Source organism: Diceros bicornis, chromosome 34 (genome assembly GCF_020826845.1).
Source record: "Diceros bicornis minor isolate mBicDic1 chromosome 34, mDicBic1.mat.cur, whole genome shotgun sequence".
NCBI lineage: Eukaryota > Metazoa > Chordata > Mammalia > Perissodactyla > Rhinocerotidae > Diceros > Diceros bicornis.
Window position 1 is genome coordinate 31369410 of NC_080773.1, and position 16122 is coordinate 31385531.

Below are 16122 nucleotides of genomic sequence, written 5' to 3' on the forward strand. Positions count from 1 at the left end.
GATATAGTGCCTGAGTCAGGGGGAGGAGAGGGGATGATAAAAGGATTCATTCTCCCATGGAAATAACAATAATCTTACTATACATACATGCTCTCTACTCGTGAAGATAGCCCTGCAGATTGTCGTCATTGTCTTCATTGTGTAGATAAGGAAATCAGTCCCTCGCACAGGTCATGTACTTCAAATGCAGCTCACCCAGTGTGTGCAGGAGTGGCTGCTCCAAAACGTGTGCTGGATTCACTCAGATCCTGGAAACACAATCAGAAGGCCTAAGGAAGGAATTCCTTTCATTTTTCCCAAGATGAAGTTCTGACATAAAGAAAACCGTAAGAACCATCCTAGAGACTAGGGATCAGAGAGATGTGGAGAGAACCAAGGGCTAAGTCATTGTGACCAAGACCACACACTGTCCTGAGTGAAGAAACCAGGGATTCTTGGCTCTTGCAAACAGACATCCTGAGATGCACCCCAGTTCCACACTCAAGGATGTTTTGAAACAGGTTTATTGAGATATAATTCACATACCATAATATCCATCCATTCAAAGTGTATAATTCAGCAGCTTTCCTGTATTCACAGATATGTGCACACATCACACAGTCAACTTTAAAGCATCTTCGTGGCCTCGAAATGACATCCAATTCTCTATTTTTTTTTTAATTTTTTGTTTATTACAGTAACATTGGTTTATAACATTGTATAAATTTCAGGTGTACATCATTATACTTCTATTTCTGCATAGATTACATCGTGTCATACTCTTTAGATTATACCACCGTATTTCCCCACATCTGCCTCCCCCAGCCCTAAACAGCCACTACTCTACTTTCCGTCTCTATAGATTTCCCTATTCAGGACTTTCGTATGAGTGGAATAATGGAACACATGGTCTTTCGTGACTACATAATGAACCTCTCCTCTTTTATGTCTTTAGAATTTCCCCAACTCAACATCCGTTCACCCATCCCAAGGACACTTCAGTTCTGAGGACCCCATGCGTGTGTCACTCTTACTTTCCCATTATAACCAAGTGGAAACAGTCATGACTTTGGAGGCAGACAGGCCAGAGCTTGCATTTTGCTTCTATGCTCACTCTTTGCATGACTCTGAGCAGGAATCCTCAGCTCTCAGTCTCAGCATCCTCGCTTATCCATGTGGGCCTGATTCCCCTCACAAGGGACTTTTTGAAAGGATCACGGTACTGTTTCCCACAGTGTGGAATATGAACCTCAGGCGCTCTGTGGGATGGTTTTAGGAGATGCAGTGACACAGTATTCTATAGCATTGATCACACAGCATCAGAAAATTATCTCCCTTTAAAATCACATTAAGCCCTTTTGATCATATCAGGGAGAAAAGATAAGTTTCTGGTTACTGTTATTCACCTCTATCACTGGCTAATAACTTTGTAACAAGGAAGTGGTCAGGTTGTGGGCTCAGAAACTTGTCAATCAACAGCATAAGACTGGAATATCCTAACATTATCTGCCTTTCCATTGGATTATATGTTTATATTAACCCTCCTTTCTTGTAGGTGACACTGCATTAATATTTAAAGTATTACCAAATACTTTGCATTTTCAAATATATATATTTATTTAAAGAAAAAGTCTTGACTTCCGGTCAATAAATGGTTAAATACATAAAGGTGGCATAGGTATAGTTTACCATCATGAATGTGAGTAGTACCTGTTTGAATACTGAAACACACTTGATCGGTAAATGGATATAAAGCCTCCAGCACGGGTTCTGACATGTGTGAAGCAACCAATACGTACAAGCCAATGTGATTATTTCTTTTGTATTCTTCACATCTCTCAATCAGTCAATCCACCCTCATCTCGAATCTCAATAGATCAATCCTAAGAAAATTACCAAAGCAGAGGAGGGAAAGGAATTCAAGGATCATGCTGGCCCTACAGCATGTTCTAAGGGTCCTTCAGTTCTGTAGACACAGGAGGGTGGAAAGCCATGCGGTGGTGGAATATTTGCTCCAGCCCATCCCTACCTTCCTCTCATGTGACCCACAGGTTTGATGTCGCAACCACATGCATGAAATGAAAACCAGGTGGTATCACATAAACCATTCTGAAAATGACAAAACTGGAGAGATGGAGAAAAAAATGAGCAGTTGCCAGGGGGAAAGAATGGTGCTGGGAAGAGAGGTGAGTGTAGAGGCACAGCATGAGGACTGTCTCTATGGGGATGGAATAGATCAGTGTGTGGATTGATGGTGCTGGTGGCTACAGAATCTAAACTTGTGATAACATGATGTAGAACTGTACTCACATGTTGTACTAATGTTACCCTCTTGGTTTTCATATTGTAATGGATGTATAATGGAGCCACCGGGAGAAACTGGCTGAAGGGTACAAGTGTCTACTATTTTTGCAACTACCTGTGAATCTATAATAATTTCAAAATAAAAGGTTTACAAGTGAGATCTGATTAAAGAGGAAAAACACAATGTAAAATAGACGTGGACAGTCACACATTACGGAGTGGGAGCATCATCACAGCTGTTCCATGTGTGGCCAAGGCGGGGACTGCAGCAAGAGGTTGTTCTGGAGTGAGCAGTCAGGGTCTGTCTGATGTACTCCACCCATACTGGCTGTAAATCCACAGTTCTGTCCATTTTGATGGCTCTTGACCAGGTAGCAGCCAAAGGGGTCTATTCTCAGTAGGAACCATGAGTTTTACTAATTGAGTGGAAGGGATAGAAAATTCTCCTGGTATCTGAGGCTACCAGGAGCTCCACAGTGAGAATGACAGTCACAAGATATGCAGCCCAGCCTTCCCCACCAGCACCCTGAAGAGTGCAGAGGACAAGACAGGCTGCCCTCACCGAATCTTACACACAACTGCAGCAGCCATGAAAGGAGGATCTTAACTCTAATGATGAGAGAAGAAACAAGACTCATCCGTGGTCTGATGAAAGCCAACACAGTGAAAGGAAGCAGATGAAACAAAGAACTCAAGTCTGAGAGAATTGTTTCTATTACAACCAGAACTTGGTTTTGAAAAGCATATCTCATGAGTTGTAAGAGATGAGATAATACTTCTAAAATGAGAATGAGTATTTATGAAAAAGAACAAGATTATTAACAAGAAACAGCCACAGATCTTGAAGGTAAAAATATAGTGGATGGCATTTTACACCTGCACCAGAAATACTGGGTACAACTCAAGAGCAAATGGATGCCATGGAATAGAGTGGAATTCTCCCAAAATTAGGTAAAATGTTGGAAACATATGAAATAAAATTTAAAAGACATGTATGATGAATACATAAATTTTAATATTTGACTAATTGCTAGTCCAGAACAAAATAGAGAGAATGGAGGGGAAGAAATAATAAGTATATAGGAAGCAGTGTTTTCTCCACTTTTCAAGGGAAGAACGCTTCCTGCAGATGCAACCGAACTTGCCACCCAGCCTGACTCTGAAGTTCTAAGTATTTTTTCAAGTCATTCAAAGCATATTAGGTGAGTCTTTATGCTCGGTCCTGTTGTCTGCCCCAAGTGAACAGTACAGGGAGAAGAAAGCCACCCTCTCATCCTGGAGTGGCTCTCAGTAGAGCTGAAAATGTTAAGAATCAGCAGGTCCAGCTCGATCAAGAACTCATCTTCCCCACTCCGGCAGCTGAGAGGCCTGTGGGTAGAGAAGGACAGACTTAAGGTCAAAGAAGTGAGGAAGAGGTGGGATATTACTTCTCACAGCCTCCAAACACAGGTTCTCAAACAAGAAAAACACCACCCCTCTCCCCGTCCTCCGTATCCAGGGATGTTTAAAGAGGTATGGTAATACCTGCCTTTTTGCTTCTTTCACAGTGATTGGGGATTCAACTGCTGTTTAAAGGGAAATGAAAAGAGATACTAAATGTTCCCACAATGAACAGAACAGTCACACATGGTGAAGAAAAACCCCACCTAAAACGCCCTTTGTGGCCATATTGTGAAACATAAGTTCCCAAGGTAAAGTATGGTGTTTAAAGACCCCCATCTCTATAACAGACCATGAAAAAAAGAAGTGTTCAGTTGTTTTACCTGGATCCCTGTGGAGACTCCTTCTGGCAACACCAGGCTTCAACCAGGAGAGCCCCCATAATAACCATAATTAAGGCAGCCAGACCCAGTCGGATGAGGTTCCCCATGGTGTAATCTCTTAATGTGGCATCTGGGGAAAAGGAAAGAGAGAAGAGGGTCAGCACCAGTTGTAAAACAGTATCCCTCCTTCTCAAATGGATCTGCCAAATGAGATTCTCACACGCCCACTTGTATTTCCTGTCAGTGGTCTGCACTACCTTCACTGAAGTTTTAATCACTGAGAACAAGATGTGGGATTTTATGAGAGCTGTAGTGGTTCTTTCTTAATCTTCATCTCTTTGTATTCCTCCACCTTATCTCTCTTCTTTCATTTATTTGCACTTTATCTCATTTCCACCTTCTCATGTTTCCTTTTTCCCTTCTCCCTCCATATATTAGGAATTCATCTTAGGAGCTACTCAAAAAACCAAAGATGCCCCACAGAACACTGAAATAATTCAGTGGCTGCATTTGCATCTCTCCTCATAGCACAAAATTTTATGAGGCAACAAGCTTAAGAAAATTTGAGCTTAGGAGCTAAGCATCTGGACCACTGTGCATTTCATTTCAACTTCACTCAAGAAGGGCTCAAGCTTGGCATTGGCCCTGGTTCCTGGAGAGAAGCCTGCATTTCTATGATCCCACCTCACACATCCCAATTAGCACAAAGTTCATCTCTGAACCCATCAACAACAATTTTCCCTGAAGACAAAATCCAGAGGGAGAAATATATAATGACACCGCCATGATCAGGACACCCTCTCCACCTCACAGTACTGATCACGTAGACTTCTATTTCTAACTATAAAACATTCACTGATTACATGGGAACTCAACAGAATAAAGGAAAATGTGCAAAGCTGAAAACATAGAATGTGTGGCATCCAGTTGGGCAAAATTCTGGCAGGAAACAAGATAACGTCAGAAGAATTTTCACAGTAAGTGCCGTGAGATATGAAAAGTTATTACATCCATCACCCTAAAGCAGGAGGCTGTGGGAACGCCAAGTTCGGAGAACAAGAGAGTTGTTGGGAATTAAATCACTATCACCAAGATAAACCAACACTTGGAGAGATGCAGAGAGTGGTAGAAGGAATTCTGAGGATGGCAGGATTGATAAGTTTGAAGAACAGCTTGAGAAATTATCCAAGAATGCAGAAACAAAAAAGGCAAAAGAGTAGAAATTAGGAAATGAAAGATGTTAAAACAGATGATAGTGCAAGTGATGTAGAAGTGAGAATCGGAGGATGACAGATCAACCATCTCTTATTTAAATTTTAAAAAAATTCTTCAAAATCATGTAAAACTCTACCTGTCACCCAGATTGCAAGGTGATCACTGGGGTGTGAGGTCCAGAAAGGAACCCTTGTCTGGTAGTACACACAGCTATACTTCCCAGTGTCGTTGACCGTGACATTCTGAAGGGAAAATTTTGTCTCCTCCTCTGCTGGACCCTGGAGCTGGATGGGCATTGAAGATCCTGCCTTCAGTAGAGCAAACATTTTAGTCCCAGTCACAGTCTCCGGCTTCCGGCACTGCAGGGTCACCTTTTCTCCTTCAATCACCTTACCCCTTTGATGGGTTTGGAGGGAAGGTTTAGGAAAATTTCCTGTAAGAGAAGGGAGGTTCCTTGGTCATGGGGAGAAGCCTGGGGTCCCCCACTCGCCTATGTTCTTCTGGTTGGGGGTTCTCGTGGACTGTGGGGGATGACAGATACTGCATCACACTCTCTTTCTGCTCTGATGCCAAGAATGAGATTCTCCTTCCTCTCAGCCCTGGATAAAGCCAACGTAATCAACTCTGTTCCTGTCCTTCTCCATCTCGCCCTCCCCAACTACACTGGAGATAAGACCCCCCCCCCGCCCCCTCTCTTCCTCTGGTTCCTCCCTCATCTCCTGTCCCTAGGAAGACCATGTGCCATTCTGAGGGCCCCTCCTCACCTGTCACCAGCAGTAGAAGAACATCACTGGGCTGTGACCTTGTGTGGGGGCTCCCTGTTCTGTAGTATTCACAGGTGTATTCTCCAGCATTACTGTTTCTTAGATCAGTGAGGTGAAATTCACCCAGGCCCTCTGCAGAATCAGGTGACTGCACGGACTCCAAAGCAATTCCTTCCTTTCTGAGAGCAAAGTTTACACCCTTGGTAGGAGTCCAGCATTGCAGAGTCACGTTACTCTTGGCAGGTGCCACCGAGCTGGGCCAGGCACTGAGAGAGGGCTTGGGAAGTGACCCTGGAAGGAAGCAGAGTCCAGGCTGGATTTGATTCACTCACCTGCTCTCAGGAAGCCCATTTACAGAAGGGAAAGGAAAATGGGGCCTTTGGGGATGAAGGATCAAGGAGGGTTTAATTGAAGAAACACTCACCATCTCCTCTTATGTTTCCTTGGCCAACATGCCGCCCTAGAAAAGAATGGTCCATGAGACATACCCACCTGCCAGGAGCCCACACCATAACATGCCCTGATCCATGAGGGACCATTCCAGGGAATCTTGCTGAGAAGGGACGCCTGGAGGTTATGCATCTGGGATTTCTCATTGTCTCCATACTGGACTCTGACTTCATCTCTGCCCTCAGCTCCTCCATCGTTTCTCACAGAGGTTCTCCTGTGCTACTGTCACCTACCAAGGCTCCAAGACCTTTCCTGGTTCCACCAAATTCCACAAATCCTCCTATTCTCAGCTTCTATCCTGAACAATTCTTAACCTTATATTTCTATTAGAACCTGTGTTATAGTTTCTAATAGCACCCCCCCGACCCCAGGGGTAGGAGGCATGAACCATGAGGGAGACTGGGGAAACTGGGATGTGAGTGTGGCCCTCACCTACCTGTGATGTTCTAAGGCCCTAATTAAGCCTGAGCATCTCCCAAAAGTCTCATCTGCGATAGAAGAACCACTATAAGAAAGGCTCTGTGGTGCCTTCAGTGACATGAATTAAGACAGAACCATTTGGTTGTACTTTCATAAAAGAGTTCAAAGAAGCTTATGTAACTCATACCATGGGAGACACAAGATGTCACTCCCTGTGAGCACCTGGAAGGCATGGATTCTGTGCTGTTCACCTCAGCATCCCCAGTGTCTGTGCAGGTCCTGGCACATAGAAGGACCTCTACAAATGCCCACTGACCTACTGCTGAGATGCCCCCATTTAAGCATGATTGAGAGATTTTACCAGCATGTGAAAAGATGCAACCTTACAACATCTTCCTTTCTTCCTCCCACCGGGTTGACCCATCCCAACCTCACACCATAATGACCCACATCCATTTGGTGGGGTAAAGAGTTGGCTGAGACAGAGGAAGCCCTATCATGGGAAAGTGCTGGCTGGACATCCTTAGCCTTAGTCCTTAAAGGTTTCTGATCCAATCTTTGCTGTTATGTGTTTTCATAACAAGATAATCTCAGAAGAATTCTAACAGTAAGTGCCGTGTTATAGGAAAAGATATTGCATCCACCACCCTAAACCAGGAGGCTCTAGGAACACCACATTCTGAGAAAAAAAGGAGTTGTTGGGAATGAAATCACTATTGCCAAGATAAACCAACACTTTGACAGATGCAGGGACAATAGAAGGAATTCTGCTGACAGAAGGATTGATAAGTTTGAAGAACAGCTTGAGAAATTATTCAAGAATGCAGAACAAAAAAAGGCAAAGGAGCAGAAATTAGGAAATGAAAGATGTTAAAATGAGACGATAGTGCAAGTGACGTAGAAATGAGAATCAGGAAAGAGAATCAACAATCTCTTATTTAGCGAAAAATAAATTCTTCAAAATCATGCCAAACCTTACCTGTCACCTGGACCTCAACATGATTGCTGGGTTCTGAGGCCCAGAAAGGAGCCCTTGTCTGGTAGTACACACAACTGTACTTCCCTGTGTCATTGACTGTCACACTCTGTAGGGAGAAGTCTGTCTCCTTCCCTGCTGGACTCCGGAGCTGGATGGGCATTGAAGATCCTGCCTTCAGTAGAGCAAACATTACAGGGACAATCCCAAAATCTGGTTTCTGGCACTGTAGGGTCACCTTTTCTCCCTCAGTCACCATACCCCTTCGGTGGGTTTGGAGGGAAGGTTTAGGTAAATTTCCTGTAAGAGAAAGAAGGCTCCGAGGTCATGAGGAGAAGCCTGGGGTCCCCCACTCATCCATGCTCTCCTGGCAGGGGGTTCCCATGGAGTGTGGGGAATGACAGATAGCTCTTCTCACCCTCTTTCTACTCTGACTCTGGGAATGAGATTATCCCTCCTACAAGCCTTGGATAAAGCCAAGGTAATCAACTCTGTTCCTGTCTTTCTCCATCTCCCTCCCCAACGGCACTGAATATGAAAGCCCCTGCCCCCTCTCTTCCTCTGGTTCCTCCCTCACCTCTGTAACTGAAAGACCATGTGCCATTCTGAGAACCCCTGCTCACCTGTCACCAGCAGTAGAAGGACATCACTGGGCCGAGAACTTGTGTGTGGGCTCCCTCTTCTGTAGTATTCACAGGTGTACTCTCCAGCATTACTGGTTTTTAGATCAGTGAGGTGAAATTCACCCAGAACCACTGTGGAATCAGGTGACTGCAAGGACTCCAAAGGAGTTCCTCGCTTTCTGAGAACAAAGTTTACACCCTTGGTAGGCGTCCAGCATCGCAGTGTCACGTTACTCTTGGCAGGTACCACTGAGCTGGGCCAGGCACTGAGAGAGGGCTTGGGAAGTGACCCTGGAAGGAAGCAGAGTCCAGGGCTGGATTTGATTTACTCACCTGCTCTCAGGAAGCCCATTTACAGAAGGGAAAGGAAAATGGGGCCTTTGGGGATGAAGGATCAAGAAGGGTTTAATTAAAGAAACGCTCACCATCTCCTCTTATGTTTCCTTGGCCAACACACAGCCCTGCAAGAGAAAGGTCCATGACACATATGCACCTGCCTGAAGCCCACAGCGTCACCTGCTCTGATACCTGAGGAACCATCCCAGGGGCTCTTGCTGAGAAGGAACACCTGGAGGTCCTGCATTTGGAAGTTTTCATGTCTCCATGCTGGACTCTGGCTTCATCGCTGTCCTCAGCTCCTCCATCATTTCTCACAGAGGTTTTGCTGTGCTGCTGTCATCTCCCAAGTCTCCAGGAACTTTATCTTTTTTTTTATTTTTGCTGAGGAAGATTCGCCCCGAGTTAACATCTGTTGCCATTCTTCCTCTTTTTGTATGTGAACCACTACCACTGCATGGCCACTGACAGACGGGAAATGTAGGTCTGCGCTGGGGAACTAAACCTGTGCCTCCAAAGTGGAGCATGCTGAACTTAACCACTAGGCCACTGAGGTTGGCTCTCCACAGGGCCTTTCTTGGTTCCACCAAATTCCACAAATCCTCCTATTGTCATATTCTCTCCTGAACCACTCTTGGACTTAGATTTCTATTAGAACCTGTGTAATAGTTTCTAGATCTCTCAGTCTTGGGTCGGAGGCATGAACCATGAGGGAGATTGGGGAAGCCAGGGACATGAATGTGGCCCTCACCCACCTCTGATGTTCTAAGGCCTTAAGTAGGCCTGAGCATCTCCTGAAATTCTCATCTGTGATAGAATAAACACCATAAGAAAGGCTTCTTGGTGCCTTGAGTGACATGAATTAAGACAGAACCATTTGGTTGTAATTTCTTAACAGAGTTCGTAGAAGTTTACATAACACATACCACGGGAGACACCAGATGTCACTTCCTGCAAGCACCTGGAAGGCAGGGATCCTATGCTACTCACCTCAGCATCCCCAGTGACTGTGCAGGTCCTGGCACGTAGTAGGACCTCTACAAATGCACATTGACTGACTGCTGAGATGCCCCCATTTAAGCATGATTGAGAGATTTTGCCAGGATAAAAGGATGCAACCTCTCCATAACTCCCCATGTTTCTCTCACTAGGTTAATTCCTTTTCCAAAGCTCACCATAATTACCAACATAAACTTGGTGAGTAAGGTTGACTTAAAGATGGAGCAAGTCCTATCAGTGGAAGAGCCACTTCAGTCAACCTCAGCCTTTACTCTGAAAGTTTTCTGATCCAATCTTTGCCATTATCTCTTTTCATCTTTTGATACTCCAGACAGGACAAAGGTTACTGCTTTATGCCCTGAAACAAGCCTCAAAAAATCCAAATGGCGGGGCCGGCACCCTGGCGTAGCAGTTAAGCGCATGCGCTCTGCTGCTGGCGGCCTGGGTTCGGATGCCGGGCGTGCGCTGATGCACGGCTTGTCAGGCCATGCTGTGGCGGCGTCCCACATAAAGTGGAGGAAGATAGGCACAGATGTTAGCTCAGGGCCAGTCTTCCTCAGCAAAAAGAGGAGGATTGGCATGGATGTTAGCTCAGGGCTGATCTTCCACACACACACACACACAAATCCAAATGGTTATTCCAGAAAGGAGACAACATACAATCCTCCCCTGTCTCAAATTCAGGTGCATTTGCAGGATACTCCAACCCAATTGTTTCTTAATCTTGGCTACTCATTGTTCTCCCCTGGTCAGGGAGCGGGCTGTTGAAAATTCCGGTACACAGACTAAACTGCAAAAGCTTTGAATCAGAATCGCTTGGGATGGGGCTCAGGCCCCAAACTTTCAAAATCTCCCCCACAAGTATTCAGCCAAGGTGGAGAACCACTGCTGTATCTGAACCTGGAAAAACATTTCTCAAGACTGCAACATAGATATTCAAAGTCAACTGGATTAGAAGGAAACTTCCAAATGGAAGTGATTATGTACATCTCTGAGCATTCACAACCATCCTGCCCATTAATGCTCAAATGTGGTAGATACATTTTGACTGAGTGCAGAGATCTCTTTAAAATTAACATCTGGGACCAGCCCGGTGGCGCAAGCGGTTAAGTGCGCGTGCTCTGCTGCGGCAGCCCGGGTTCACTGGTTCGGATCCCGGGTGCGCACCCACGCACTGCTTGGTAAGCCAGGCTGTGGCGGCGCCCCGTGTAGGGTGGAGGAAGATGGGCATGGATGTTAGCTCAGGGCCAGTCTTCCTCAGCAAAAAGAACAGGAAGATTGGCAGATGTTAGCACAGGGCTGATCTCCTCATAAAAAAATAAAAAGTAAAAATAAATAAATAAAATTAACATCAATCCTATTTATGAACAATATTGTAAGAAAGAGATTGTTCTAACTCAACAGATGTTGGTTAGGCTTGTGTTTCTAAGAGATTTCCTCTTTTTCTGCTGTGTGAACTAAACAGTTTTGTGTCTTAGTAAAAAGGAGAAGTTACCAGGTGTTTGTGCTAGAATTCATGGACTGATCAAAAATACTACATTTCACTTTTTGAAAAAGAAAAGTATAATAAATAGCCAAAATGTGAAGAGATCCAAGTGTCCATCAAAGGATGAATGAATGAACAAAACATGGTCTATACATACAATGGAAAACTATTCAGCCATAAAAAGGAATGGAATTCTGACACACGCTACAGCATGGATGGACCTTGAAAACATTATGCTAAGTGAAGCTAGCCACACAAAAGGACAAATATTGTATGACTTCGCTTGCACAAAGTACCTAGAATAGGCAAATTCATGGAGACAGAGAGTAGAATAGAGGTTACCAGGGGCTGGGGAGAGAGAGAGAAAATGGGTTATTGGTTAATGAGGATAGAGTTTATGCTGGGAGTGATGAAAAAGTTTTGAGTGATGGTTGCACAGCACTGTGAATGTATTTAATGCTGCTGAACTCCGCATTACAACTGGTTTAAAGGACAAATATTATTTATGTATATTTTACCATAATGAAAGAGGAATTGAATAGATGTGTTTAAGGTAGTGAAAAGAAAACTCCGTCTTACAGTCAGTGAATCCACAGAGAACGGAAAAGGAAAAAGTTTGAGAGAGCAGACACCTGTGGACACCTGAACCCACTAGGAGTCACACCTAGGAAGCAGCATGACCCTGAACTCTGGATAGAGAGCCTGGTCTCTGAGCATCAAAGTCCTGAGAGCCTGGATCTTTGTCTCTATTGCCCTGCTTGGCAAAGGGGAAGTGGAACACACAGCACTGAGCCTCTCCCCTTATAATGGATCATGCTGAGTGGGCAAAGTTGGTGCCACTCTGCAGAACAGGTGGAAGATTATCAGTAAATATCAGCCTCATGTCCTGGCAAAGAGCAAAGTGAAGGGTGAGAATTCAAGTGCTTCTCTGCAAGAGATTGTAAAATCTTAGGAACTTAGAAAGTCTGTAGATTGTATGGGATGCCCAGAGAAAGTGGGAGTGTAATGTGACTTAAAATAAAATTAAGGAAAATAAATAAATTCTTGATGTTGTGGAACAACTCACGAGAGAATTGTGATTAGGATTCAAAAGTTAGGAGGTGCTCTCTCTTGACTCATGGGACATTATGGGGTCTGTGGGAATTCAGGGTCTTTGCCATCCTGGCCCCTTCTCTGTTTACCCCCTCCTGCACTCCTTAAGACACTTGGATCTCAAACACCTTTGAGGGAGGACAGGGACCGCTTCAAATGCCTCTTGTGCTCTGTTAGCTGAAAGGGGTTGAGGGCTTTGTGGAGCTTGGTAGACAATGGCCCCACACTCCCTTGGGTCATGTGGGATTTACCATACACTCTCAGGCCCCAGAACATCTCATCTGATTTCATCTCTGTCTTCAGCAGGACATACCTGACTAAAAGCAGGAAGCCTGCTCAGAGGCCTCATTGCTTGGGGAGAAACAGGAAGTCCATTAAGCAAGACTCACTGTCTCTCAAAGACAAAATGGAAAGGGAAAGGTTAACCTTCTCGTGGAAGAGAGAAATATAATGAATAGCTGAAAGGTGGAAACAGTGCAGGAGACCATCAACAGATGGGTGGACAAACAAAATGTGGTCTATACGTAAATAGAATGTATAGATACATGGATACCTAAGTGGAATACTATTCAGCCGTAAAAAGGAATGAAATGTTTCGTACGTGCATCTAGGAAAGATCTCTGGAAGGAATTGCCAGTGGAATCAGTGCCTAGCCAAATAGGAGGAGAATGAATGACAAAAGGAATACTCAACATAAAAAATATCATTTATTGAGCATGGACTATGTGCTTCACATCATGCCTACTTGAACCTAATAGTGAAGCTAACCCTGAAAGCTGAGGGGACTTTTAAATACTGACATGTGTTTCCCAAACACATGACTATGGCCCCACAAATAGTGTGTGCAGGAGCTGAGTCTCCAGAAAGTATACTGTATTCACTGCATGCCTACAATTCCCTCTGAAGACACAACTAGATGTGTCTTCCTAAGACAAGCCTCTGATGTAAGGATCGCTCCATGGGGAAGCCTACAGTCTTGGGATCAGAGAATTGTGGCGATAGGAGAAAGCCAAGCACAAATGATCACGCCAAGGCCAGTGCTCCTCCCCTGATTTTCTGAGGATGTCAAGCTTTATTGGTATCTGAAAACCAATTTGTTGGAGTTGCCTTCTAGTTCCATAGTGACATTCTGAACCACTTGTCTTTCCCTCCTCAAGCTTTTTCCAAACCGAAGTCCTTTCAAACACTCCTAGGTGATTCCATACCAAGGACTCCACATACATGTCCCTCTTAATTTAACATCATGATTGAGTGTAAACAGCACTTTCAGAGCAGGGAAGGTGTGGGGTCAAATTTGGCTTCCTTGCGTACCACTTCCTCAATCTGAGGCAAGTCACTTTGCTTTGCAAACTCAGATTAGATTTCTAATCTATAAACCTAATTGTGGACCTAATTGTTTCTTGGAGGGTTTTTGGATTTGTTTTTTGAAGGATCAGGGTGGTATTTTCCAAAGGTGGAATACATCCCATTGGGGTGATGTGTGATGGTTTTAGGTGGAAGTAAGGATGATTCAAGCATTACAAGACAACATGCAATAAACACTCACATAGTGCCTTTGATGACATCAACAAGAAAACCTATTTGAAGCTAGCCTCTCATATATCTCAATCATGGCTAATTGCCTTTGTAGCAAAGAAATAGCAAGTTTCAGGTTCAGAAGCCTGACAAGGAACAGTCTATAGTTAGAATATCCTAACACTGTTTCCTCTCCCTGCATTTACTTTATTGTTACCTATGATGGGACACTGGATTTTTATTCATACTATTGATACAAAGTTTCTATCTTAAATACTTTTATTTAAGCAAAAAACCTGAGTCGTTATTAAGAAAGACATTAAGCCAATAAAGTACAGGTGGTAGAGACATTCAGCAAAAATCATGACGTTGGAACAAGAGTAACTGAAATTTGGAAGGCACTGTTTAGAGGTCACGTATATGCTGCAAGATTTCTGTTACGTAATATGCACTCAATAAACCAAAGTTGACGTTACTCTTTCTCTTTCATCCCCAATCCAAACCACTCACCAATTACGTTATTTTCTGTGGTCCCCATGTTCTGCCCCATGAGACTTACTGAAACAGAGGAGGGAAAGGAGTCGACGGATCATAGTAGCATGTCCGCCTGTCCAGTGTCCTTCAGTTTTGCTGTCCACAGGAGGGAGAAAAGCTGGAATGGTCACAGCATCACTCCCGACTCCAGACTGTGGGCAGCAATGACTTTTCTCTGATCTTCCAGTTCCCTCCTCCCACAGCCACTTTCCGGAAACATGTTGCTGCTGATTGCGACATGTTCCTCCCGTGCCAATTTTTAAGAACTTGCCTCACAGAAAATCCTCACTTTAGTCAAATTTCAAGCATCAAACAGGTGACCCCTCAAATCCGTAAGGCTTGGGTCTGAAGGATTCCTACTGAGGTGATGAAGGCACTTCGCTGTTGAGAATTTTGGAAACCCTGGGCAAACATTCAGGTTGCTAAACATTGCCTCCTGGCTAAGAACTAAGGATGTTGCCTAATGGTCCCTTTGCTTAACTGTGGCAGTCAGAGTTCAATTGCTAAATAAGACTCATAGAACCCAGAATGCTAATGCTGATGGATCTATTGTGTGTTACAGGACAGAGATACAATGTGGCAGCAATATATATAGCATTAAAAAGAGGACACGTATCTCAGGCAGGAAGGATCCCCAGACCCCAGGCATGAGCCCCAGTTTTCTCTGCTTTCTCAGGGCTGCATGGATGGGCTTTCTCTCTTGGGTCAGAAGCTACCACCATGATCACAAAACATCGCAGAACCAGGAAACTGAAGCCTTAGCTGGGGTTTCTTTTTCCATGATGGTCACGTTGGTGTATTCTTGCTACATTGCCAGCCCCGATGGCAGAACCTTCTGGAGTCTCAGAAGACAAAGTTTAAATCATAACTTTGACGTGTACCAATAAACAATGCTGATACGCTGATACAAACCTCACCAGAGTCCTGGACCCATGGTTACAAAGCAACAGTATGAATCACTATGTTTCATACCATGACCAGGGGTTGGCATCATGGGGTACATTTTTACATCAGCAAAACAGCTGACAGCAATTCTTGCTGGAATCAACCCCCAAAGCACAGTCCTGGAATAACCATCGTGCATGGAACTTGCACCAAGTTCTTTGGAGTTTGCAGTCATTTTCTGAGACCATGGTGACCTCACTTAAAATCATTTTCGACTCATAAAATTTGCGTGTGACTCATAGGCTCTTACTTACTCAGTGGGTCACTGAGAACCAAAATTATCAGAAGGTCTGAAACTGCAAGCTTCTGTTTCCTTTTTTTCTATATCAGCTTACTGAGCCACCCCCACTGACTTTTGTCTCTAGGTCTAAAAGTATTTATGTCTCTGCAACTTAAAAATGTAAATCCCAACTTACCAACATTTTGACCAATTTGCCAACTTCACCAGACAGGTGAACTAGTGTGCCTCCTGCCAAATTGTACTCGGTAAAATTTCTTTGGGCCAGATTAGCTGGAGATACGTAAACTGAAGTGCAGCAAGGCAGATTCCCACACTCAAGACAGAGAAGTAGGAGAGGCAGGTGCAGGAATTGGAACTCAGCTCTGTCTGTCTCAAAAGCCCATTCCCTTTCCAGAAAATCCTTTGAAGCTTCCCCCATCAAACCCCACAGTGATGAAGGTGTTTCCTTGTCTCAGGCATCGTTCTATGGAAAGGAACACA

At 44.2% G+C, this 16122-nt stretch overlaps 1 protein-coding gene across 3 annotated transcripts; it reads right to left on the reverse strand.

Annotated features, from left to right (window-relative positions):
* Positions 1 to 3171: 3171 nt before the first annotated feature.
* On the reverse strand, positions 3172 to 14608 carry LOC131397359 (T-cell-interacting, activating receptor on myeloid cells protein 1-like). Of its 3 annotated transcripts, none has more exons than XM_058530160.1 (10): positions 14482 to 14521; positions 8920 to 8955; positions 8495 to 8808; positions 7875 to 8171; positions 6450 to 6485; positions 6026 to 6316; positions 5398 to 5694; positions 4047 to 4176; positions 3812 to 3848; positions 3172 to 3651 (listed from the first exon to the last, which is right to left on the reverse strand). In XM_058530160.1, the coding sequence occupies exons 4-9, from the start codon at positions 8128 to 8130 to the stop codon at positions 3842 to 3844; spliced, it is 1017 nt and encodes a 338-aa protein (XP_058386143.1). In that variant the 5' UTR covers positions 8131 to 8171; positions 8495 to 8808; positions 8920 to 8955; positions 14482 to 14521; the 3' UTR covers positions 3172 to 3651; positions 3812 to 3841. The 3 variants fall into 3 exon arrangements, with proteins under 3 accessions (XP_058386143.1, XP_058386142.1, XP_058386141.1); XM_058530158.1 differs by having other exon boundaries at positions 3175 to 3651; positions 8495 to 8785; positions 14482 to 14608; XM_058530159.1 differs by lacking the exon at positions 8920 to 8955 and having other exon boundaries at positions 3174 to 3651; positions 8495 to 8785; positions 14482 to 14608.
* Between the last annotated feature and the right edge of the window lie 1514 nt (positions 14609 to 16122).

What these genes read in the sequence shown, in the direction of transcription:
- LOC131397359 (XM_058530158.1), bottom strand. Translation starts at nt 14,515, where the DNA reads ATGATCCGTCGACTCCTTTCCCTCCTCTGTTTCA. An exon ending in AGGAAACATAAGAGGAGATG is followed by an intron (nt 8,786 to 8,919) that starts GTGAGCGTTTCT and finishes GCTTCCTTCCAG; the next exon opens with GGTCACTTCCCAAGCCCTCT. An exon ending in AGGAAACATAAGAGGAGATG is followed by an intron (nt 6,317 to 6,449) that starts GTGAGTGTTTCT and finishes GCTTCCTTCCAG; the next exon opens with GGTCACTTCCCAAGCCCTCT.